The sequence below is a fragment of the Leptosomus discolor genome, chromosome 20, assembly GCF_034619465.1.
Source record: "Leptosomus discolor isolate bLepDis1 chromosome 20, bLepDis1.hap2, whole genome shotgun sequence".
Taxonomy (NCBI): domain Eukaryota; kingdom Metazoa; phylum Chordata; class Aves; order Leptosomiformes; family Leptosomidae; genus Leptosomus; species Leptosomus discolor.
Window position 1 is genome coordinate 4,157,609 of NC_141410.1, and position 25,860 is coordinate 4,183,468.

The 25,860-nt window shown below is 49.0% G+C and overlaps 1 protein-coding gene across 2 annotated transcripts; it reads right to left on the bottom strand.

Annotated features, from left to right (window-relative positions):
• Positions 1 to 1,174: 1,174 nt before the first annotated feature.
• HP1BP3 (heterochromatin protein 1 binding protein 3) lies at positions 1,175 to 23,280 on the bottom strand. Of its 2 annotated transcripts, none has more exons than XM_086476096.1 (13): positions 23,237 to 23,280; positions 14,761 to 14,960; positions 14,230 to 14,332; positions 12,646 to 12,793; positions 12,131 to 12,290; positions 10,948 to 11,091; positions 10,311 to 10,391; positions 8,515 to 8,669; positions 7,665 to 7,755; positions 6,825 to 6,984; positions 4,248 to 4,359; positions 3,169 to 3,306; positions 1,175 to 2,396 (listed from the first exon to the last, which is right to left on the bottom strand). In XM_086476096.1, the coding sequence occupies exons 2-13, from the start codon at positions 14,854 to 14,856 to the stop codon at positions 2,111 to 2,113; spliced, it is 1,674 nt and encodes a 557-aa protein (XP_086332222.1). In that variant the 5' UTR covers positions 14,857 to 14,960; positions 23,237 to 23,280; the 3' UTR covers positions 1,175 to 2,110. The 2 variants fall into 2 exon arrangements, with proteins under 2 accessions (XP_086332222.1, XP_086332223.1); XM_086476097.1 differs by having other exon boundaries at positions 2,296 to 2,396; positions 3,095 to 3,306.
• Between the last annotated feature and the right edge of the window lie 2,580 nt (positions 23,281 to 25,860).

Here is a 25,860-nt window from a genome sequence, read left to right on the forward strand (position 1 = left end):
GATTCAATTCAACGGGACCCGCGGTGCTTTATTTTTTTTCTCCGTGTGCAGAAATCACCTAATTCACAATCAAAACCACAACCAAGAAGTCTGGAGATGACCAAGGGAGCCAAGGGCTGGTTTTAGCACAACGCTCTGGCTTGAGGTGCCCCGCGGCAAAACGAAGCCACGCTCACGTGCGAAAACATCGGCGTTACCTAGACCCGTGCTGTTAACAGTGTCTGTAGGGCTGTTGGTGGGGGAAGGTCCTCGGGAAGAGGAAGGTGGCAAAGTGCCCCGCAGCTGGGCGTGGGCTCCTGGTCCCCATAAACACCCTCTCGAGGAGAGAAGCAGTTTCTCAAATCTGGCTCCCCTTAACGCCTGCCTGGAGGAAAACGCCGACAAACACCACCTTTTCGGTACAAGTAGCCCTGGGAAAGAGCCATTAAGGTTTCTAATTGCTTCGCATCCCCGCCGGTTACTCTTTGATCAGGGCTTTCACTCTCCCAGCTTCCCATCAGCTGTGATTTTCGTTAACCTGCTGTTTGCACCCTTGTTACAGGGCTGGGAACAATTTAGGGCATTTCTGTAAGAGTTTTTTAAGCTCCCAGCTGTAGAAGTAGCACACTGGGACGGCAACTGAAAAGAATAAAACTCAACCCGGGCTATTTTCTCCTTCTTTGCATTCTATTTCTAGAGGTACTTCCACCCTCTCAGCACGGAACGTGTAAAGCTCTTTCCAAAAGCACGTGAAGCGAAAAGACTGTCAGGTCACATTCGAATCACAGGCATTGCCCCGTCCAAGCGAGAGCCGGAGAACGCAGGCGCTGCCCTGCCGAGCGAGGCAAGTTGGGGGAAGATCTCAGCTGGTCTTTTTTTGTCCCCACTGGCCGCTGAGGGGGGGGGGGCAGAGGGAGAAGAGGAGCAGCAAGGGGGGGGGGGGTGTCAAACAGAGCTTTCCTCTGGCTCACCTTTGTCTCCAGAGAAACCCGGGAAGAAAAAGGTCACAAGTTGGTCCAACTACAGAGCTTGGCAAGGGCTCAGGCGAAAACAGCCTCAGTCTTTCACGCTGGCACCGTCCTTTTAACAAAGACTTGCCGCTGCAGCGATGCACGGTGACTGCAATTCCCTCCCCTCTGCATCGCCAGGAGGAGCAGGCTGTGGCGAGGAAGAGAACGGACACACGAAGCCGGCCTGGAATCTAGTTTCGTTTTATTTTAGCAAACTGCACGTTCTTCACTTATCAACATCTCTACATTAGCAACTGTATAGCTCTCCAACTTTTCTTTAAAAAAGGGTAAACAAGAGGTGACAAAACTCAGGCTCTTCGTCTCTTAAAAACATCTGAAAGTTGGATGCGAGAAGACAATCGATACATTTTGGTTTGAAGGTAACAGATGTGGTGTGGAAACACTAATTCAAATCACCCGCCCAACCGAGAACTGCCCCTTCGGGAGCCCCTCCGGCACCAGGCGATCAGCGGACGCTGCAGCTCCGTCCGCTGAAGACCTGACTCGCCGTCACCCAAACCTCGCTGGTCTGAAGGAGCCGAACGCGCCGCCCCCTCCGCCCGTCGCTCCACTGGCCCGGCAGAAAGCAGCACCTCCCGGACTCAGTGCAAGTGCTGTATGTACAACCGCTTCCTCACAGAAGCGTTAAGGACCTCGTCATGCAGGGGATCTAGGGAGGACTCTTCTGCCGCGGCACCTTCTCGGTAGGAACCACATTCCCCCAGTCATCCTGTTCCTGCTGTCTAAAGATACCAAGATCTTCTCTGAAGAATTTTTAAAAGCCAGCCCTCCCCCCCGAAACCCAGGAGGAACACTGTAAAATGTACAGATTCTATACGTCCCAGAAAAGTCCTAAAGTTAGCGCAGGAACTAGAGATGACTTCGTTCCAGGGGAGGGGCAGGCACGAGGCACAGCATTGAGATCTAACGAATGCTCGGGTTGGTTTGATTTAGTTTTCAGCTTTTTCCCCCCCATCATCTAAGACAAAAAAAAAATAGTAAAAAAAAAAAAAAAAAAAAGAAAGAAGTGTTTAAGCATCAGAACTAAAATACAAATGCACGTTGACTTATAAAACAAGATTGTGGATTTGACCATGGGATTCCCTGACAGTGGAAAAATTTTACTTTTTTGCCCGGAGAGATTTCCTCATGGTGGATTTGCCCTTGGCAGAGGGTTTCACTTCCTTCCTCCCGCTGGCTGCTGGTTTCTTGGAAGAGCTGCCACCAGAGGGCTTCTTGATGGCTGGGGCTGCTGGTTTGGCTTTCTTAGCAGGGGTTTTCACCTTGGGAGGGGGCTTTGCTTTCCCCCGGCGGGCTGCGGGGGTTTTTCTTGGCTTGGGTTTGGACTCTCTCCGCTTCATCGGAGGGGCCCTGCTCCGTGACTTCGGAGGCGGTCTCTTCTGCATCCTGTCAGAAAGAGAGACAGCACAAGATCTCAGTGGAGGCGCAAACGCTCCGCAGAGCGGAGCTGCTGCCGTCAGTTGGCATCAACGAAGCAGATCTTGGCGTCCTTGCTCTTTACCGCGGCTGTTCCGTCGCGCAGCGGTACGTTTCATTAGCTAAATCCCAGCGAGCAAGAACTCCTCTGGTGGATCTTGCCACGCTAAGCACTTCCCAAGCCCCGCAGTGCTCTGCCAGCGAGGTTTCGAGCTCCTTCGTGGGGCACATAAACATACCAACAGCAACAACGAATCAAAGTCAACTGTCAGAACAATTAAGGAGACCCAAGCGCTCGCTCTCCTCTCTCAATGGCACTGTGTTACTTAACGAACAACACTTATCTGAAATCCACATTCTGAGTAAGGCAGGTTTCATATCTGGCTACAGAACTGCAAATAATACCGTAGGGAAAAGCTTTCCTAAGGAAACACTTAATAAATACAAAAAGTCTCACGTGAAAAGCACAAAAGGTGACTTTAGGAGACTAAAGGCAATACAAAGAATAAATACGGGCTGTCTTCTCATCTGGAGGAGAAAAAAAAAGGTAGTCTTCAAATTATGGAACGGGGGAGATCACTAGCTCTGGAGCAAGGCATCATCACAAGCTTCTTCCAACACCTCTGAGCAACAGCCTTGTGGGCAAATAACCACACCAAGAGACAAACCTGTGCGCTCTACCGCTGTGACAGCCACTTTTATTTCATCCGAAGGAGCCCATTTATCTCTCATGCTGCCATACCTCTTCTTTGGTGGTGGCTCTTCCTCCTCAGACTCTTCCTCTTCGGATTCTTCTTCCTCCTCAGATTCCTCCTCTTCGTCCTCATCAGATTCCTCCGAGTCCTCATCCTGCTGCTTCTCTGGGTAGAGCACATCTGGGCTACAAGAGGGTTCTTGTCAGAGCACGACTGATTTCTAAGGATACGACTCCAGCGTAACGCTGGCTCTCCTGCGGCACTGCTGACGGACCCCCAGGAACACCCCCGAGACCTCTGTGCTTGCTGCTATCTGAAACCAGCGTCATTTAGCCTCTGCGACGGCTGAAGCGCGACAGCCTGTGCGTCACCAGGAACGCCCCAGCCCCCAGCTGCCCTTTCCCTGCTTCCCCTCCTCATTGCTCCTCCTGCGCCAGCACACGAAATACCTGCAGGCAACGAAGGGATGAGATGAGACTTCAGTGGCACCGAACGGAGGCTGAAACCACTGAGGACTCTACGTGTGCAATACAAGAAGGCGGGGAGCAGAGAGGTGCCTGACTACACTGCCCTTTGGCTCTCCGGGGGACACTAAGCCACCACCACTGGGCTCCACGTGGCCCAGCACAATATACACTCACAGCAGGAGAAGAAAGGCTGGTTTAGTTTCACAGGAGCTCATCTAGGGCATCTTCCCTCCTCCCACCTCTCCTCCACATCGGTAGTAGGAAAGGCAAACACCTGGTTCTCCTACGAGCATCCTTCCATAAGGAACACCACCACACTACCTGCTCACGCGGATTTGTTTTAGCATGGGAACACTTGAACAGCCCCCAGCCTGCAAGAAAAGCATCATGACAGAGTACCTGAGAATACTGAGCCCGGTATTTCTACTGCCCTTAAAAGCTTCCCTTGCTAATGAAGTCAGCTTTATGTCCACTCACAGTCAGACACCCAAGTAATGTCACTGTCTAGAGTACGGGTGACAACGTCGCCCTTCATCCGTTATTAAACCCTCCACAAACCCCCCAGTGAACAGGATGTCGGCCGATGAACTTCAGCACCGCTCTCTGGCTGAGCTACACGACGTTTACCTGGAACATCGTTTCACAGCCAAGCTCTTTACCTAGGATAATAGGGGAAGCAAAGCTGAAAGGTTCCACTGAAGCCCTTCCCAGAAATCTGCTCCATCCAGCCATTCTTCTCACATTTCTGCAGGGTTCTCTTCAGTAGATGCACTGTGAAGGAAAAAAAAAAAAAAAAAAAAAAAAAAAAAAATCAGAGAAAGGTTGTGTTACTATCTTTACCCACTTGTCTAACCTCACTGCTCTCTGCAGTGCCCTCTGAAATCAGAGATGGCGAGTCAGGAGGGAGTCTCCTTCGCCCAGGGCACCTGCAGAGCAACGAAACAGCACTGGAGACCTGAGACTCACGAAGATATCACCCCCTGCTTCCTTCTGCCCTCAGCAAAGAGCAGCTGCTGCGGGTAGGACCCAGCTAGACCACTGTGTTTAGAAGTTTTAGTACGTCTTATTTAAAGGGAAATCCTCTCACAGTTCATTCTCAAGCAAGATGTTTGTTCCTGAACACTTAGCAAGCGTGGCTCTAAATTCTCCAAAGGAAGAAGTCAAGAAGGGAGCATGTTTTCGATGTCATGATCAAGCGATCCTCCTTTACAAGCGCATTCAACAGCACCACGTAACTACTTCTGTCCAAATTCAAACCAAGTCTCAGCTTTCTTCGGCCTGTTCTCCAAAGTGGTTTTAAAACCAAGTCTTTACCCTGTTTTCGCCCTCCTTGTGTTCTAAATTTCATATGTGGTGCATCTTCCCCTGATTTGTGTTTTGGTGGGGTTTTTTTAAAGGGAAAATATTTGGTCTAGAAATATGACAAATGCAGTTTTTCTTCCAGTCTTCTGTTCCATTGTGCACTGTGTGAGAATTGTAACCAAAACCGTGCAAGTACAGGGGATCTTTGTCTCTGTCAAAGGGCTGAAGTTGTTTATTCAGTTGAAAGCCATTTTCAGCTTGAATTCGAGGGACCATTTACATATTCAGCTCCCTCCAAACCAAGGGAAACGCAAGGCCTGCCCTCAAGCGCGTTCCAAAGAGGTTCACTTGAGAAATGGAAAGAGAAAACTCCAAAGAAACATGCTGCCTGAACTGTCACCCGAACCCGTTCTGTACAGCTAATGCAAAGGTATTCCCTCCAACCACTAACTCAACACTCCCCAAATGGGCTTTTAGCAAAGCACAGCAAGAGAATCATTCGGGACGACGCCGTACCTTCACCAGCTCACAGGCCACCTCTGCCGAGACGTTTTACCTTGGCACTGGGAGAGCTCGCACAGATCACGGAGCTGATCGTATCCACCGAATTACTAGTGTTGCACATCAGGATCCTCACAGACCAAGAACTCTTCCAAAACCCCACGCTTTTCATAAACAGGAGCAACACATAAAACATAAGGCTGTTTTTACCCTGGGTACCTAAGATCAATAGCAGCACGTCAAGGATGTGACTGCAGTCGAGTCCAGTTACAAGTACGGGGGGGAGCGCAGAGCACTGGTTCTGCAGCGCGTACCCACCCGCTTTTACATCTCACCAAATCTTCCTCTGGTTGCTCTTCAAACAGAGCAGAGATCATAAAAAATCCTTTTACATAATGGAAGGAGGAAGAAAACAACAGATTGCAAGCTGAAATTTCCTTATCTGACTGGCACGACTGACAAGCACTGGAGGCTGCCTCAACACAGGCCTCGAAGGACCAGGGCCATTGCCAATGGTCCTGAAAATAAATAATTTTATTATTTATACCATAAATATTTCCTGTGATTCCGTGATGTCGGCAAGCCCGGTGTCAACCAGCCGTGCTGATGCCGTGCTTCAGCTCCAGGTGAAGAGTGCGGGATCAGCAATCTCCTCCCCCGCCCCACGTCCCGAGGGATGGGTCCCGCACCGTGACACCACAGTCACAAACTGGTCTACTTTTAGGTTTGGCTCTAGCGGAGTCCGCTGCGAGCTCATCCTGCCTCAAATGACCTCCAGCCTCAGTTCAACAACTGCATGGGGGCTCAGACCCACCAATGCAAACAAGCCATTAGGAGATCTGCTCTAAAGTCTCTGTCAGTATTGCTTCTGCTAATGCGAAAGTCAAACCAGAAGCGTCATTCCTGGGAACAGAGACATGCCAAATCCCTTTCCAAATAAACCAGGATTAGCTTCTCTCCTCACTTGCTTGACCTTTTAAAAATCAGCGCCAAAGGAGGACCTCAAACAAATCAGTAAGGGGGTGGCTTGTGAATTTTGTTTTTTAAAGTTAGACTACGTGACTTCTCCAAATAAAAAGCAACTAGGAACTGCATTTATGCCAAGCTGTAGCCTTTCAAAATAGAGAGAGACAGATGATATCAACGTAGCGATTTAAGAACAATAAACTACTTGAATGCTATTCCCCCTTCCCGGGAACGTGCTCTAGACAAGAGAAACATGCATCACGTCTCAGAAACCAGCCTTTGTCAGGCTTGAAAGGATCTAATGGGAATGAAAAACACTGAGCATCGCTGCAGCACAGAGAGCCGAGCAGCTGGCAGCTCCCCAGCAAGCTCAAGAGACCAGTTCAAAGGTGCTGCACAGGCACATCTGCAGCTGCAGGACCCTTTCAGCGCGTAGAACAGAAGCGTTACACGGATCGGTACTTTACCCTGGAAGTTGGAGTTGGTCCCTGGGTGGTTTTCCAGGATGTACTTCTTCAGTGCTGTGGTGGAACAGGTCTTCGGTTCGTTCATGGCCGCAATAGCAGACAGGATGGCATCTTCCATCAGAGTCCCACCCAGCAGGGGCTTCTCCCCTGATTTCTTCAGCTATTTTCCAAGGAGGAAGAGAAAAGCATCAAGACAAAATTCTCCCAAACCAGGTCAGGACAAGCTCCTCTGCACCAGGTGGGTCGGCGCTCCTGCATTAGCACAGACACGTTTTATATTAAAACGCTGCACAGGGAACGCTGCTCTCCCAGTGTTAATTGGGAGGACAGGCCTATTCAGTCAACTGGTCTGGAGGGTTCTTTATTGGTCGCACATCGTCCTAGTCCCCAAATATACTGCAAGGATGTGGCAATCTAAGGGCCTATCACTCGGGGAAGGGAATAAATCAAATCTTCCTCCATCCCCCAGACCAAATGTACCCAAGAGACTTCTATGGCTTAGACACGAGAAAAAGACGTTGCAGACATCTGGGGTACCTACAATTAGTGACGGGAAGGAAAGCTTACCCCACCAGCTCCCCTACTGTGCTAGTGAGTCAGAGCCGAAGCGGCGTGTGGAGCACGCCAAACAAGGAAGGCAGAGGGGTCTGCTCCAGAAATGTAGACCGAGAATAAGAGTCCTACTGCTTCACAGTTGGACAACTCCTGCATATGACAGGCTGCTAAAGAAAGGTGTACCCAACAAAGCTGGGGGGGTGGGAGGCAGAGAGGGCGAGTTAATTTATATCCAAGCCTCGTGGTCGGTACAGTCAACAAACCCAGATGAACTCTGGCTCTGACCTGGAATGTCCCAGACGCTCCCTTCCCTGTGATCTGCTCTAACTGGCCCTTCTCTACAGCTCTCTGCAGGGCATTCTTCAACAGCTGGGGTCTGAAACACAGGAGGATAAAGCTTTACTGACACAGACTGACAGCTTAAAAAAACAAACAGAGAAACAACACTTTACACAGTGTGAGCAGAGCAGTACTTACAAGTGGTACCTGCCTACATACAGACACTGTACACGGAGATCTGTCAGCAAGCGCTGATTACATGAGGAGAACAATGTACGTTAGCGGAAATTCAATCGCAACGCTCTCTTGGTGTCACTGTGTATCCAACAGACAAGCTTCACGTGGCAGGGTTTACTGATTTGGAAAAGCACATTTGGACTCGGTGGCCAATGAGTCAGCCAGCCCGCAGACCAACAAGGGACTGAGTACAGGCGCCTGGGAGACTTGATGCGCAGGGTTTTCCTAGATTTGCTTCCTCCGAGCCTTGACCTGCTCCATAGGGGCAAACTTAAAGATTACTGTGCCAGCTAAAGCATCCAGAACCACGTGGGACAAGATCCCAAGGAGAGACCTTTGCGTCCAGGCAGCTAAAGGGATCTGGGTTTGGTTAAGGACGGAGACGCGCAGAGCAACGCCGACGTCGACGTCGGGAACAAAGGTTGGGTGTGGAGGGATGCAGAAAAAGGCACAGCTTTTCCTCAAGCTTTCCTGCAGGCTCTGCAACGCAGAGCACCACCTGTCTGCCGCCTGCTGAAACACTGAACCGAATCCCCGTGAAGCGAGGCGAAGCCCGAGGAAGGCCCCGTCTCCCTGCTCCTCCGCAGCTCTGCTTGCCAAAGCGGGCTCCTGCACCTACCTTATATCTACTTTGAGTTTGGGGTAATACTGAGACACATATTTCTTGATCAGGCTGTAAGAAGCTTCCTTCGGCTCACAAAGGCGGGTGAAAGCCAGTGGCAGGATATCTTCCAGCTTGACTTGTTGCTCTGCGGCCGAAGCGGAAGTGCTTTTCTGAAATACACATACTTTTACGCATCAGTGGGGCCTAAAACTCGGGGTTTTCTGAACCAGCAATGCACAGGTGGCGAGAAGCGCTCCTGGCACTGGCCACAGATCTGGAAAATCAAGTTCTGCAAGGCACTTCTTTAAATTAACAACTTAAAAAGTTTATCAGCTTAAGTAAAATCGAGCAAATTTGGCTGGAATTTTCATAGGAGTCTTAGGAAAGTTTTACAAATACAAATCGCTGAGGATTTAACAACATCTGTATTTTTAATGATTTCCTTCCTCTTTCTATAGACACTTTCCTCTGCTGCCCTTCAATGAGAGGTGAAAATGATACACGCCGACATGAAAGTTAAAAACCATCAAAGGCAAGGCCTGTTCACACAGATCAAATCTTCCCCAAAATGAACACCTAAACAGAAGTGTGTTTTTTTTTTTTTCCTTCAGATGATAGAATGAAATCTTGATTGAAAGGCAACACTCCCTGCCGAATTTTCCTCCATCCCTTTGTTACAATGAGGAAGGGATGATCAGGAAAAAAACGGTCTGTTCTTTGTACGGAAAAGACAGTGGGGAAATGTGCTGAAGTTTAATGATTTTGATGCTGAACAGCAGCTTTGCAAACAGCCGAACAGCTGAGGGTGCTGCTCACCCAGACAGCTGCTCGACTGTTAGCTGAATTCCCCAAAAACAAAAGCAAGCTATTCGTTTTGCTGCCACACAGAGAAAGTAACTAGGAACAAAGACACCGATATGCTGCAGACAAGAAAAGTGATGTGTTAGCAGTTATCATGTGCCTTGCTCCAACTTCTCGTGGAGCCAGCCAGCTCCATTTAAAAAGAAGTTACGCTGCAATTAGTTTCCTCCGGTGCCCTAGTACCAAGCCTGTCACCGTTTCCCTCTGGTTTAGGACTTTTGGTCTCCCCAGGAGCCAAGAGACAAGCACCAAGGTGGTACAATGCTCTCTGGATTCACCCAGCTAAGGGGATCGGCCACCGCAGCTCAGCGTTTCGTAACTGCCACACTACAAGTGTGTTTCGTACACCCAGCACGGCAAGAGCGGAGCACAGCGGTGCTGGAACCACGGCTAATGGTGAGGACTAGGTTCAGAAAACCCACATCACATTTTACTACCTCAGAACAACATACACCCAACATTAGCAGTTTTCTTCCAGAAGCCTTAAGACTTTTTCTTCTTCCTCCCTCTTTTCCCTCACAGCTGAGGGGAAAAAAGTTCATCTGACAGTCCTGAAGGCTGAAGTCTTCCCTTTATCCATGCAACAGATACAAGAGAAAGAGCAGTAGCATAAAGCTCTCTTACAATACCTGAGAGGCATCTCTCTCTACCAGGTAAAGACAGAAGAGGAGCTTCATGGTTATTCAGTTTTCTGCCTCTGAACCAAAGCCTAGGGGTTTAATGTAAACATTTTAAAACTAAGATTTTGATTATTCTACTTGGTTTTAATTTCTCATACTAGCTTTCTGATTCTGATTTTAGTGGAAGGGGTGCTTTAACTACTGTACTTGGGGAGGAAAAGCACAGCAAGGAGAAGAATACTGTTGGGTTGGGGTTAGGCTGCATTTCGTAAGATACGTGTGTTTCGGTGTAAGATTTTTCCGAGTATTGTTTAAAATGATCCATCTTACCTTTCTGTCTCTGGCTTTTGGAACAGTTTTGCCTGCATTAGACACCACCACAAAGCTCCCAGAAGCTCCCTTTCCTTTCACCTAGTTCGAAAGAAAGTCCATTTCAGTCTTTGACAAAGTAACTCGGAATAACAGCCACCTGAAGGAGACTCCCAGGCATCATTACACAGACTTGGAACGCCCTGTCACCTTGGCGAGACGGGCTGTCATGGCAGAGGAACGATTTGAACCCACTGACATGTCACTACGGTCAGAAACCACAGCCAGGCGTTAATAACGTACTCTGCTGGCCCGCCCAGGAGATCCTAACGGGTATCACAGGCATCAACTACAGTGGTCAAAGAAACACGCTGCTGCAGAAGTGACAGTGCTGGACTCAGCCTGGAGACATGTGCCGCTGCAATGCCGTATGACACAACACCAAGAAACGGTCGTAAATTGCACAAGAGAGAACTGTGCGAAGTATCTGACTGGCAGAACCATGCTGGAGGCCTGTCAGCGCCTAACGAAGCGGAGACAGAGGCTGATTAACCTCCACGAGGGAGAACACGGCCACCCCAGAGACCTGCCAAGGGGGCTCAAGAAACTCCTACGTAACTGAGTAACACCCCCTCCAGTGCTGCAAAGCAGCTCTTACCTGTCTAATGATTCCTCTCTCCAGCTCCCTTTTCAATGCTTGCTTTAGAAGGTAGCCCCTCCTCTCAAGCTCCAGGGAAGGGTATTTGTGGATGATGTATTTACGTATTGCAACGACGGATGCACCGCTCTTTTGAAAGCACGCCTGAAACAGAAGCAAAAAGTTAGCAGAAACCACCTGCACTGCAACTATCTGGCTGTGGGACTGGAAGAACAGAGGCGGAACTGTTGCACGTAAGCCAGCACATCGGCAGAGGATGCCAGGGCTGGCCTCTTCCCCACAGTGACTCAAAATATGACGGACAAAGTACTTAACTTTCCCCTTCAGAGTGGCTAAAGGTCAAGCAACACAAAAGCAGTGCAGCAAGAGCATATCAGCTGCTCCTGTGTTCTGAAGCGCTTACAAGTAACGGCTTAAACACTACATGCTGCGACAAAATACAGTCACCCTTTTACTGCACAACCGGTAAGTCATTTTACTGATGTCAGAGTAATCGCCAAGTCAGAACAAGTTGTCAATTATTTTTTTCAGGAAGATGGCAGACTGACATCAGTAAACCAGTAAAAAACCTAACTTGAAGTTCCTATTTTGAAGATGCAGCAGCTGGAAAGGTCATCTTGCAGTTAAGGCTGGTGGAGTCCAGGCCTCCCATGAAGGTAATGTGTGTGAAGGGCAGAGCAGCAGCGCAACTGCAACAGCACAGGTCTCTTCTTACAACCAGGAGGGATTCAGTCAACTACGACCAACACCCCTCTGGAATGCTAGTTTACAGTATTTCCATCTGTCCTGAATTAGAGTAAGTTAACACTGAAAAAAGCACATATCAAATAGAGGGATTAATCAAGGTAAATCAAGTTAAATATGCCTAGAAGGCACACCAAATTAAACGATGACAGCAATCAACCAGGTTATGTCATCCTAGCTGTTCCTAATAACGCAATTAGGTAGGGAAACAAATTCTGAACAAAGAAGTAAACTATAGGACCCCTCATCATCATCATGGACTCACATTTCAGCTCCACAGGCTTCCAGGCAGATGCATGCACGACTTACACAGTAAGTTTCCTGCTAACAGACACCACTATCATCCGTACCGTCAGCAAGCTGAAAGGGTGGATTTTAGGCACACAAATTATTCTGCTTTGCGACAGATGAACAGAAGAAACGTTTGTCTCCTGCTTACCCTGATGGCCTCCGTTAAAATAGCATCCATTTTGGGACGTGAGGTGGCAGCCATCTGAGTTTGCTTCTGTGCTCTAGCTAGCTGGCTAGCAGAAAGAGTAGCCCACGCAGGAATGGTCTTTTTCACCTTCTTTTCCTTTTCCTTAGACTGATCCTTTTCACTTAGGAAAAATACGAAGCAACAGTAAGACAAGAGAAGCTGTAAAACAAGCCAACAAGCAGAACAACAACAACAAAGCCCAGAACATCCAACGCTGAAGAGAATTTAAAGGACATTTTGATGTTTCTATTAGGGAAAAAAAAAAAAAAAGAGAGACCCTGTCTTGATATTCAGTCTCACACACGTTCTAGAACAGCAGCCGTACTTGATTGACAGCTTCTTCCCGAGAAATACGAGCACCTTCTGAAGGGACCCATCCGTTTTCCCTCTCTCTCCCACCATCTTTTCTATCTCTAGAACACGACTTTCTTCAGAACCCTAGCAAATCCTGGAATCCAGCACTAAGCAAGCCTTACTCCTTTTTGGTTTCTTCTGAGGACTTTGTTTCCCCCTTCCCTTCGTTCTCGGGTTCCTTTGGCTGTTCTGCTTCACTGGATGCAGCAGGCAGGGTTTCATTCTCTTGTTCTCCAACAGAGGCAGATTCCTCAGAGGCAACTTCTGCATCTAAAAGATGTGAAAATGCATCGAGTTACTGCCTAAAACTAGCCTCTATTCTTCAGGAAGGGGGAGGAAAAGATACAGAACTCACCCCAAAAATTTCTTCCCACCAGACAATTTCTTTTCTCTAATTTAAGAACACGATTTAAATCTAACTTAAGTGAACAAAAGTGCTGAAAAGAGCTTCAATAAGGTGCAATCAGCCATCAAACACCAAAATAACTTCAAACAACACTATGTAGCACTTTCACAGTGAATTAATTCCCCCAGTCTCCTCCTCCTCCTAACCGCAGAAGTTACTGTTGTGATCATCCCTCATCAGAGAGGCTGGGTGGGGAAGGGAGGACGAAACCAGTACCACGAAACACCAGGATTTTCCCCTAGGTTGTGGCTTACACGTTTTTAACTCAGAAAGGTGCAAAACCACGCATCTCTACAAGAAACTGGGATAGATAACGTCACAGCTTTGTTTACAACCAAGCTGTCTTCAAACACCGCTGTTCCTGCACCACTCGCTGTGGCACCTGAAGGGTTTTAACCATTCACTCACATTTTTCCAGACTGGGCAAAGCTTTAGATTGCACATGCATTTGCAGAAGCACTTGTCTATCAGCAGGACCAAGTCCAGTCAGAAATCAACTCCCAAGCAAATTAACTCCAGTGTATTTAGCTGAGAATAGCTTAGAGACCGGGCTGCCTGCTAGGTAAGGTGCATCTAAGCTGCCATCACCCACTTTCTGGCTGAAGAGCTGCGTACCGTGACTGGTTGGTGCAGTAGACACGTTCTCTACCTCTGAAGAGGAGCTTAAGCACTCCTGCTCCGTTCCTGTGTGCAGTTTCCCATGAAGACATCATGCATTTAAAACACACAGTGTATTAATAGCTAGTTTAGTATGTAATTTATTTATTTGTGACACCAAAGAGGACCAAGTCAGTGAAACTAACCGAATGTGATACTGAAATGGCACATTCTGAGAAACAGAGGTGAAGCTGCTAAGACCAGACACGTTAATATCGGACTAGATTTTGTGACACATTGTGGTAAAAGCTTTTTGTTCAGGAAAAGAAAGAAAAAGAATACTTTGTCTTTCCACTCATTAACTCCACCTTTCGATCTCAAGCCATCTTCCTGAGACTACTGAACCTTCATAGTTTCTACCTTTACTCCAAAGAACGTGCAAGCTGAAAAGGGACTATATTACTTATATTTTCCCGTCTGCAGTGTCAGGGCTTTGCCACGGGGTACAAAGGACAAAAGAAATGGGTTCAGAATGAAAAAGGTGGCTGCAAAATACCACTTCCCAATACTCCAGGAAAAGCCTGTGAAAAGAAGCTAAGCATTAGTAGTATTTTAATCACGGCAGTAAGGTTTTTCAGGAGTTCCAGAACACAAGCTTATGTTTGTACATACATTAACAATCCACTATAGAACGACACCTTACCTGCTTTGACCTCTTCACCTTCAGCAGGTTTGCTTTTGGGAGGAGTTTCCCGGGAAGAAGAATTCACCGAGCGACGGATCGGCATCGTGTCGTCTTCAATTTTCTATAAAAAGCACACCGAAATCAGTACAGGTACCGGAAAGAACGAGCAAGGTTTTGAAATGGGATTAAAGTAAATCAAAGCAGCATATACAGAAATATTCTGGTGACATTTGGAGTTTTCAGAAATTTAGAAGACCCTCAAACCAGCTTCTCTGAAGCACTAGGAGAGGATAGTTTCGCATGTTACTGTTAAAAAAGAAAGATTTTCTTTTCAATCCCAAATTAAATGAGTCAAGCGTTTGAGGATTTTGACAAATACAACATCCCAGGGAAAGGAGGGAAGGGGGAGGAGAGTGCTTCCAGGGTTTATTAGGTTCCCAATTGAGTTTCCAACAAGCAGGGGAGAAAGTAAGTACCGAGTAACCTTCAGCAGGACTGGAAGTCAAGGACTGATCCAAGGGCAAGCTTGGAGAACGGGCCAGCCCCTACCTCACTTAACTTGTCCGTGTGGATCAGCTGAGCTCCCGTTAAGAGTGGAAGCGCCTTATGATGCACGGGTTCAGCTTCAGACAGATCAGTCGCCATTTAAATTAATTTCTAGCCCCAAGTGCAGGGAACACTGTGGAGCCCCAGGTTTTAACCCCAAGGACTTTTTCCTAATGGTTTTCACAGTGCAGTGAGGAGTCAACCTGAAGTACAGAAAAGATGTGGTGTGAAAATTAACAAAACAAAAACATCTATGTCCATGTATCTAACAAACTAAAGATTAAAAAGAAAAGAAAGATAAATGACTTAGAGCTTATGACTAACATAACTGACAATCAACACTTGCATTCAACAAAGACGCTAAAACATGTACGCAAACTTGAGTGCTATGGATGCAGCAGAAATGGCACAGGCGTAAGCCAGACCCGCAGCCTGCTCCATTAAAACAGATCTGAAAGAATAAAAAGGCTCTTTAAATTAACAGAAAGCGTTAATGAAAAGCAGACATTGCACTGTGCCTGAAGTAAGGCGTCGAGGTAACGAGTAAGGCGTTGACTTTGGGTAAATGCAGGAGCTGACGCATTGACCCAGCTCCTGTCAGCCCAAGGGATTAAATCTGCTAGGCACACACCCGTGGGGGACCCGAGCCATGCCCCTCCCAAACTACACCCCATGCAACTTCGAAACGAAGGAGTCCTTGAAGCGGTTTACAAAGCTCTCCTCCAAACACATGCACCGTCACGGGTACCGAATGGGTTAAGCTCAGTTTAACCCTCATCAAGTCTCCCCCCTTACTACCATTACACCTCCACAGCCCATCCGCCTGCATCAGCCTCTCCTAAGGAGAGGTGCTCCACTATTTCCATCGCAAAACAGAGGGTCTCCTTGCTCGTTCGCTTCCTTTTTCTCAGCACTCCCCTTTAAGCACCTCAAAAGCAAAGCCTCACCTCTAGCAAGGCCGGGCTGGACCCATTCCATCCAAAGATCAAGCTCCAGGCTGCCCTCTTCTCTTCCGTACCAAGACACGGCCAAATGTTCCCGATTGCTACTTATTCTGGATGTTTTCTGTTGCTCAGATGAGAAGGCAGGCACTCACCATAAATTTTAACTTTTAATAGCTATTTCCCCAACCTGAGTGTCTCCCTCTTGATCGGAGAGCTAACAGCCCTCCTGGCACCGTTCTCAAGGCGACTTTCACCACAGCTTCAGCACTTTGCGCTGCGTTCTCCATTGCAGGGTGGATGCTCCGTACCACATCAATACCACCTCAATGACTCCGTATTCTTGCCCTAAAATACAGCCCCTCTCTTCACTCAGCAGCGGGGACTCCCCATCGATCAGAGGGATTCTCTCTACCTCAGTTATTTCCCCAGACAAACCAAAACCCAGCTCGTCTGCACAGGGCACTTTTGTAAAACCTCCAAGCTGTGTAAGAAGTTTCTATCGGAAACCAGAGGCAGTGAAAGAGCAGCTGAGGGCAACAGGCGTTAAGATACGGTGACGCAAGAGGCGACATCATTGTACCTACAAGACCTCCTCCCCAAATCATAAACTGATAAATTAATAAACTAAACGCACTGCTGCTGCAGGCGGGTGCGGCGTCGCATCTGCTGCACACAGCTATGGCACAACTGGCCAAGGGACTTTCATTTTAGGAGAACTGGACGCATCAGGAGGCAGCATTTCCAAGGGAGATGCTCTAAGGGATGCTAATTTTGCCGGCCACCTTCAAAACGCAGCGCTTCCGACAGCTAAAGGCGGTCAATCTGCTTCTGCAACCTCCGCGACTTCTCCTCTGACACCGAAGAGTCCTTCTGAAAAATGACAGCAGACTAGTCCTGCCTCAGCACCAGCAAAAGCAAACGAGTGTAACAGGGCCAGATGTTTTCTACTGAGACAAAACAGAAAAATCAAAACACATTGCATGCCAAAACCAAAGTAAATGAGATGAACGAAGCTTTCTTATGAAGTTTCAGGATGGGAAAAAATACTTCCAGCCCATTAGGACACATGAACTACAGCCCAGCACTTTTTTTTTTTTTTTTTTTTTTTTTTAGTTTTTGGCCTATTTTATGGGACTGTCCTCCCTGAAGTGTGGAAAGTGAGAGGAAAAATTAAAAATTCCACCAGGGTTCAGCTCAGTATCAAATGTTTTTTCTAGCAAGTGCAGCCTGAAGCCCTCCAAAAAAATGCCAGCGTTTTGAAGCGAGTCCTAAAATAACTAATTACAGATCCATCCTCAGGGAAATCGGTTGGGGGCTGCAAAAGATGCTTTCCCTGGGATTACTAACACACACACACACACACACAAGCACGCGCTGTGCCTGACCTGGTCCTGGGTTTTATTTATTTTTAAACTGCGTGACCTGCATGTCACACGCAGGAAAACAGAGTACTCCCAACTTTGACTTAAAATCCCCCAAGTTCTATAAAACCCCCTTTGTTCAGACCACAGTAAAAACCACTCGAGTGTTCTTGCTCTCGAGTGTGACCTTAACACAGCACAATTCACAGCTTCAGTGTCTGCAACACATGCAAATAAGCCACCATCCAGCAGAGAATTCAGAGTGACCCGCACAGGAGCTTGTTGATTCCCTCCACGTTCCCACGCGTGGATCATCTCCCGCTCAAAAGGCCAAGGGAATCAAAGGGGCAGGAGGATAATCTCCTCTTGACTTCAAAGAAAGCGCCGATGCTCAAGGCGTGAAGACACAAGTACCAAAACCATCCCCGCTCACGGACCGCTCCTGCTTAGCCTGTTTCTTTCCGCAGAGGGATCAAAAGCAGTCTTCTGGACTGGGTGTGAAATGGCAACTACAAGCAGGCCTGAACTGAGTTTCTCAAAAAGATAAAGCAAAAGACTAGAAGGCTTTGCAACAGCAATGCAGAACAACTCTCATCCCCCTCCTCCAAAAAAAAAAAATCGTAGATTTATTTAGCGGAAAAATCGCGTCACCCAAACCAACTGTTACCTGGACACCCTGTTTTGTGTCTGGGATACTAAGACATCTTTAAATGTGGACCACAACTACAATTGCAAGCACCACTCTTAATAATAAACAACTGGAAAGGAATATCTGCATTTTGCTTTTACACAAATGTCAGACAAGCAAATATTGTGCTTAGAAAGCGGGAAGAGGCCAACGAGAGAGGCCTCAAGTGGGGATGCAGGTTTTCAAGGCGGTCGTTGGGTAACTCTCACGTATGCTTAAATCTGGTGGGACTGTCAGAAAAAAAAATAACCACACCAGCAACGTGACAAACCTCAGGTTACCAACCTTTTCAAAAAGTGCCTTGGAAGTACAGAGAGTAACTCCTCACGCGGCTACTCACGCTCCTTTTCCTATGGGTCATCCGAACTGCAGGTTTGCAGGTTCCCCAACTGGTCATCTCAAAGCTGGTAATCATCCAGCAAGGAGCTGATAAGCAACAACCCCCCAACTTTCTGGTTTTCTAGAGGCTGATAGTGTCCAGTCTCCGAGCTCAAGGAGCGGCCACTAATGGAAGATCCAGTCAAAGGTACAGGCAGCTTTCATGAACTATTATGAAAAAGTACAGAAATTTCCTCCTGAGCTATCAGCACATTGTTAGGGGAAAAAAAAAAGAATGGGAGGCTTCAGGCAAGACACACATATTGTGGATAATACTTCAGAAGAGTGGAGTCCCCCCACCAATGTAACAGACATGAGAACGGGAAGGAAAAAAAAAAAATTAATTTGAGGCATAGTTTGGCTGACTCCTTGAATTTCTGCTGGCTGTAAGATTTTCCAGCTTATCTCAGACTTCGATCTCATTCAAAGGAAAGTATTTCAGGGTAAAAATCAGGTCTCGAACATGGCAAGCCAACTGTCAGGCTGGCGGAAATACCGAGTCACAAGGACGCGGGGTAGGGTGCACCGGCTGAGCCGAGTGAAAACAAATATGCAATGGAAAAATGAGAAAGCATATCCAATCCTGTGCCCTTCAGGGTGTCCACTTACTGCTACACGACACGTACGCTGGTGATTGATGTGCTCTTAGACATGACTTGGTAGATGGTACATGACACGGGTCTGGAAAAAAGGTCAAAAAGGGCTAGAAAAAAGTTTTCACGTTCTGGCAGATTTGAAGCCAGGGTGCCAAGGGATACAAACCCACCAACCTTACAAGCAACACAAGCAAGAATGACTGTTTATTGTCAGAAAGGCTTAAAAAGCAAAGTAACTGGATTTCAAGAATGCAGGCTATCGATTATCGTGCAATTATCTACTAGTTTCTCAAGCTGCATGGAGCAGAAGAGCATTTAAATGTCTCAGAAACTGCAGGAAAAAAGCACAGGAAATGTTAACATTTTTGCAAACCAAATTGAACATGCCAAAATATCACCTTCGAAACTGCAAGCTGGCCAACTTTTTCAAGGCTTCCGGCCCCCTGAAATCCTCAGAGCTCTTCTCAAAAAATTCAGCTCAGGCAGAAAATACCTTCCCAAACCCCTCAATATCTACATTGTCACAGACTACGTCATCCTGCAACACCTTCGATACACATTTGTGCTTTACAAAACGCATCCGTTGAAAGTTCTCAGCTGATCCCCCGTCCCAGCCTGCTTCACAAAGGTGTTCTGGCATTTACTCGTCTCCCTTTTGTTTTTGCAGTTCACCGAGCTGCCTGTTGTCTTGATTAAATCGGACCAGTAGTATTTAGTCATTTAAAACAGCCTAAAAACCCGCAGAGGAATAAAATATCTTACTGAATAAGAACACGAGTCAGTCCCCACTTACAATCTTTACTTGGGAACCCGCTGGGAAATCCACTCCCGTTTCACATCTAGCTGAGCGCTGCTTCGCAACCGGCATTCCCATCGCTTTTACTGCCGTTCAACACGTTTCCTGCTAACTTCGTCCCGATCCTTACGGCCACCACGCCGCAGCGATGGCCCGGGAGGGGTCCCAGCCAAGCCGACTTTTCCATCGCGTGCCTCCTGCTCAAGCTACGAGGGCTGTTATTTGCGACTGGTCTCCCAGAGATCTGTTACAGGCTGAGCCCCACGCATTACAAACCATCTTGTTTCAATTAAAGAAGAATAGCGGTCCAACACAAAGATCCAATAGCTCACCACTTGCCAGGCAAGAAATTCTTCGGCTTGACTAGTGTTACAGTTTCTATTTCCACCCATTCCTTCCTGATACGGGGTTAAGGGGGGGAACAACAAATCCCAAGGGCATTAGGGTTCAGGGGGGCACAGCGAAAATCTTTCACGCTTCTTGTTCCCAAGCACAGAGACTCAAAGGCGAGTTTTTTCTAAGTCTAAAGATACATTTTCATTTCAGGGTGGCCTTGAATTTGAACCTGTGACTCCAAACGCCGTGAAGGCAACCTGACTTACACCTTGCCTACCCTGTTGACTTTTACAGAGCAAAGCAAGGATTAAACGCTGCCCTTCGGCACACACAGCTGCTGCTTTCGCTGAGAAAAAAGAAAAAAGGCACATTACCACAGTGAGATGGATGCTCTGCCTCCCCACTCAGGACTGAGCTCAGCGCCTCGTCTCTCCTAGGATATTATATCAGCAACTCAAAGTCAGCTCAACCTCAAGAGATGTTTATTAAAATACAAGTAACAACCCATGCCTCACCTCCACTGTTCTTCACCACCAAGAATGCCAGCTCAATATGAAAACCACTATAGGTTTCAGATTCTTTCTCCATCAATCTTTGACCTAGACAGAAAATGGCAACAGCAGATAATTTCTGTGGCCTGCATTATCTTCTTTTCCCATACCGAGGAGTTTTTCTTCATGTCCCCAAACACACAGCCAAAGCCCGGTAGCGTGAAGCTTAAATTATGCCTCCATCATACCTAGAAACGTGCAAAAGCTTCAGCTGAGGGATTCGTACAAAGCAGAATTTCTGCTTGCGTAGCTGTCTAAAAATAATCCCTCTCTGCACTGATGTTCAGGATTGTGACAGGGACAACCGTGTTTGAGCAATTTTTGGCTAGTATGGTCCTTGATCCAGATTCTCCACGTACTGACACAAGCAGCTAAGGAAGGAAATAGCCCATATTGGAGTTCACAGGGTCAGGTTTAGGTCACAAACTTAAAACTACTCCCAACGTGAAAATCCACTGCTGAAAGTTTCATAGCCTTGGAGGAAATCTCTTCATTCCAGGATCCAACATTATGAATTTTGACAAACCGCTGACACTTGAATGAAAATTTAGGCCACTAACATTACAGACTAGGGTACGAACCTTTTATAGGCAACATCCTCCTTGCTTAGATTGAATTTAAAACCACTGTATAAACCCTCCTCCCAAACTATTACTTATCCAGCCATCGCTTAATAGTACAAAACCATATACTACACACAATTATAGTACAAAACCACACACGATAAAAAGCTGTGATTTCCTTGCAGTCTATACAAAACCTACTCACACCTCCCGTTAGAGTCCATCAATCTAAAACTTCTTTTATTCTCCCTCATGGAAGTTAAAATCCTCAGAGAACCCCGGGTCACTTGTAACAAAACACTGACAAAAGATTCACCCCTCAGCTTCTGTTGGAAAACACAACAGGAAAAGATATTCTGAAGACAAAAATAATTCAAGCAGCTACTACTTGAGGAAAGTGCACGAAGCACTGAAAAGCTAATTAATTAGGAGGCACACGCAGGTAAAGGGGAGGAAGGCTGCAAAAGCCAGTAGGTGTTTTCAAGGCATACACACCAAGTTCTTCCCCGCAACAGAAATTATGTGTATTTTTTCCCCCCACCCATTTCCAAGGATTTCCCACTCTATCCACCAATCTCTTTAGGTTTCTCCTGAGGAAGGTAAATGCTCTCCTGCCCAGTCGATCAAAACACCTCCATTCTTTAACTGAACTCACCAGCGATATCTTCCTCTCCTCTCCCTCCCCCTACGCACACTGTCCTCACATGGAGGAGGCTTAACAGTGCGACACTGTTTGTGAACACGAGTACTTCCGAACCTTCCCTGCCTCAGTAAGACAGCTGCCTGCCAAATTTTGTTGGCCAACTATTTCTTGAAAATGCCAAAAATACTATTTACGGTAAAAGCAAACAAACAAACAAGTCACATGCTTGGAAATCAGCGTGCAACTATTACTCAAAAGGCCTGGTAAGAACTGAGAAGTGACACGCTCGTTAACCCTGAAATAATTCGGTAGCCAAGTAAGACTAGAGTAACCCACGAAATACCAGAGAGATGAGCAAACTGTCAGTCCCTGCTACACTTCAAAAAGGAGCGAACACACCCACAACCCCACAGTATCCAACCTTTCTTCTCCTGCAGCACAGGCGGAGCAGTCCCCGTGATTTGCAGGTGACTGTGAAAATCGTTAGACTCCAGGCGGGAAGGGTTTGTGCTGAACAGGTCTGGAGCTGTCCTCAGGCACCGCAGGCTGGTGGAGCCCCTCTGGCCTGGCAGGAGCTACATGTTTCCAGCAGCTGAGATTTTGGTACGCTGCCCCTTCCCGCCTTCAGACTTTGCAAGGTTTTAACCAAAAAACACCACAGAGTGGCAATAAGGACAACAAACCCAGAATGGAAGCCCCTCTAGAACAGTCCCGTTCCAGACTGGAATTTAATACCCTTCTCTGTGGAGAAGCATGTGCAAAGAGGGGAGGAGGGTAATTAACATTCTTTAACCAGGCTGTGACCACCACAGGGTCGCAGGCAGGAACTCAGAAGTGCCCACTAGTCTCACACTTAGGCCTGTATCCACCTCTAGCAGCACCGAGGGGGGATCAAGAGCTTCTTTTTGGAAGGGGAGCCACACTGCAGTCTCGGACTGATGTTCTCCTCGAGTGGCGGCACTTTTCCGGCCTCTGACGAAGTGAGTGCGGAAGGAAAAAACCCAAACCACAACCAAGCAACCAAATCGCGGGAAGGCCACCGCGGGAGCTAAAGCACTTCCTAAGTTTATAAATCGCGATTATTTATTGTGTCGCACCCATATGAGCCCCGTCCGCCGCTGACCTTCCCCCCGCGGCCCAGGGCGCACCCGCTGGTGTTTACCGGGTGGCAGCGGGAGGGGAGAGGCCGTTTTGACTCCCGCACCTCCTTTGTGAAAGCCGACGAGGGGCCGAGGGCCCCCGCCCCACCAGCAGAGCCCGCACCTCCCCGTCACGGCGACACCCGAGGGCCGGGGCGGCTTCCTCGGGCCTGGACGGGGGGCAAGCTCGGCGCACCGCGGGCCTCCCCGGGTATGAGAAGGCCGCGGCGGGGGTGGGGGGGAACAGGCCTCGCTGCCCACCGCGACAGCACCCCGTGTCCGCGCGGCGTGTCGCGGCTCGTCACGACAGCACGCCCCCCCGCCCGAGGCCTGTCAGGGAGGTGGCGCGGCGCTGAGGGGAGTTCCCGGGCCCCGCCAGGCCGCCCCCGCGCACCACCCCGCGGCCTACCGGGCCCAGCGGTGTCCCCCCACGCCGCTTCCCCCCACCCCGCTGCGGCGCCGGGGGCGGGCGGGGCGGACTCACCAGCAGGCCCGGCGGACACAAAGCGGCCCCTCTAATGGCGGCGGCGGCGGCGGGGGAACCGGCGGGGGGGGGTGTGTGTGTGTGGGGGGGGGGGGGGGGGCCGGGGCAAAGGGGCGGGGGCGGGACCGCGGGAGGGGGTGTGGCCGCCGCGCAGGGCGCGGGGGCGGGGCACGGCAGCTCCGCCGGCCAATGGGAGACGGCGGGCATTTTTCGAACACCGCCCCCCCCGTCGCCTTTCCCCTCCGCCTCCACGTCGCGCGGCGAGGGAGGGAGGCGGGGGGGGGGGAAGGAGGGAGCGTGCGCATGCGCGACACCGTCCCGTCCCGTCCCGTGCCGTCCCGCCCCGCCCCGGCGGCCCCTCCCGCGCCGCAAACGCAGCGGCGGGGCCGTGAGGGGCTCTGCGCACGCGCGCTTTCCGAGGCGGTTCGCGCCTTCCGCCCCCTGAGGGCGCTGAGGGGGCGAGAGCGGCCGCCGCTCCCCCACACCCCACGGGCCCTCACCGCCGCCCCGGGAGATCCAGTTCGGGAGCGGTGCAGCCCTGTGCCTCTGCTCCGGCCTCTTGCTTCGTCCGCCTGCCTTTGCTTCCCCTCAGCCTCTTAGATTCTGCCCCCCCCGCCCCTCATTAGCTGTGTAATTTACTGCCCGCCTCAGTGACGCTGGTTCCATCGCCAAGATCTGGCCGCAAGCTGGAAATTTTCCGTCAAAACACGCTGACGGGTTCTCCCTCGCAGGAAGGATCCCGTTTGCGGTGTTCCTCCGCTTTGCTCTCCGTCAGGCAGCCGCTGTACCTGTGCCTCAGCTGCCCGAGGTGAGGGTGATCGCGGCCAGGCAGAGCAGAGGTGTGACCCACGCTGGGGTTCTCACCATCGCGGTTATTTCAGGTCCGTGCAGAGCACGCCGAGAGGTGACCAGCTCCTTCTGAGTACCTCTCGCTACATTCTTGCTCCAAGTTTGTTTATTTTTTTTTTTGGCTAGGCCCGTGGGTGTTTTATTTTTCCCTCAAAATCCCTTCACTTGACTGTACCATACAACCTCCATTCCCTTCCCTACCTGTTCTGGATTTCTGCTGTAAGTACACTTTCTACAAGCTGCCTCCAAATACACCCCAGAACTTTTCGCTGTCTCCAAATACACCCCAGAACTTTTAATCTGTAGTCTCTTGTCCAGGCGCCTTCTCATCTCTTTTTCTGCACATAATCCTTACTCGTGTGCGGCCAACCTCTCTCTCTCTTTCCATGTTTTTAAGATTTGAAGGCTCTAGGGGCACGAACGCATTTATTTGGGCGCTTTCACCCCCCTGGGGGTGGGAAGCCCCTCTGCGAGCACTTTTTCGAAGCACACACACCATTCAGAGCGCTGTGGAGGTGTCTTGTTTCTGCAACAGCGCCTTGACGGTTTCTTTCGGCAGCTTTTCCCAACTTTTTTTCCCTCCCTTAGGTGGCTGGTGCAAGTGTACTACACCTGAGAATGTCGCCTTCCAAAGTTGTGACCAAGGCCTGACCTTGCTCAGTGTCTTCTTCTCCACTCCAGCTTATCTCCGTGATGCTTTGCTTTCATACAGCCCTTTGTCTCCTGCGCCGAACAGCCCTGGAAGCGCCTCAGCCAGATGGCTCCACTTTGCTAAACATTCCTGTCTTGCCCGTGAGTGTGAAACGAGGACGGTGCAGCTGCAGAGAAATGTGTTCTTTGGCCTTGCTCCCCTTGCGGTGCCTCTCTGGCAGGAGGGGAGGGGTTGGAAGGTGGAGGAGAGGGGAGCGAGAGGGAACGTACTCCTTTACTGCCAGCTTTTAAGACACCAAGAAGGAGAAGATGAAATCACCCCGGCCACACTCCCCTTCCTCACTGCAAGCCTTTGTGCAAAACTCCAGCACCTGCGCTGGCCGAGCCACAGAGCTGAGGGGCACGCAGAGGAGGAGAAAAGCTTTCGTTGTCTCTTTCCCAGTTTTTTATCTCAAAATCCACCCCAGAAGGGAGCTGCTGGGTCTGTGCATTCCTTAACAGCCACACGCCTGCCTGACCACGGTGGGCTCTGGTGAAAATACCGCGCCTGCGAAGGCAGCCGCATCCCGCAGCGGGATCAAAACCCCACCATCATCCTCATCAAACACTTTTGATAAGTACTAAACACTTTCGGTACCTTCCCTGCTTTCCCAGTGCCATGCCCTAGTAGGATTCCAAGTGGTTCATGGATTTCTTTTTTTTTTTTTTCCCCCAAAAAAACCATTCCAGTTGCTTCCATCTCCCTGCAGCCTTAGAGCTTCCACACGCTTGCCCACAGCTCTGAGGTCTGACTGCACAGCGCAGCTCGCCTTTAAACCAGACGGTTCAGACACGTCGGGCTGGTCCCAAGGAGCAGCTGTAACAGTTGCTTGTCAAGAGATTTACTGTTTCCACCCCTTATGTTGTACTTCTGTCCTAAATCCGTTTGGTCCCAGAAACTCCACTCCAGGGGCTACTCGTTAACTTTCTTACCCTCACCGACTCCTATTTCCCCCCTTTTGATACATTTTTTACTTAAAGTGAATGCTTTTTTACTTAATAAGCGCTGCCCCTCTGTTACTTAACAGCTACCTGCCACGTATGGCACAAACCACAAGATCAGTGTTACCTTTCGTTACCGCCTT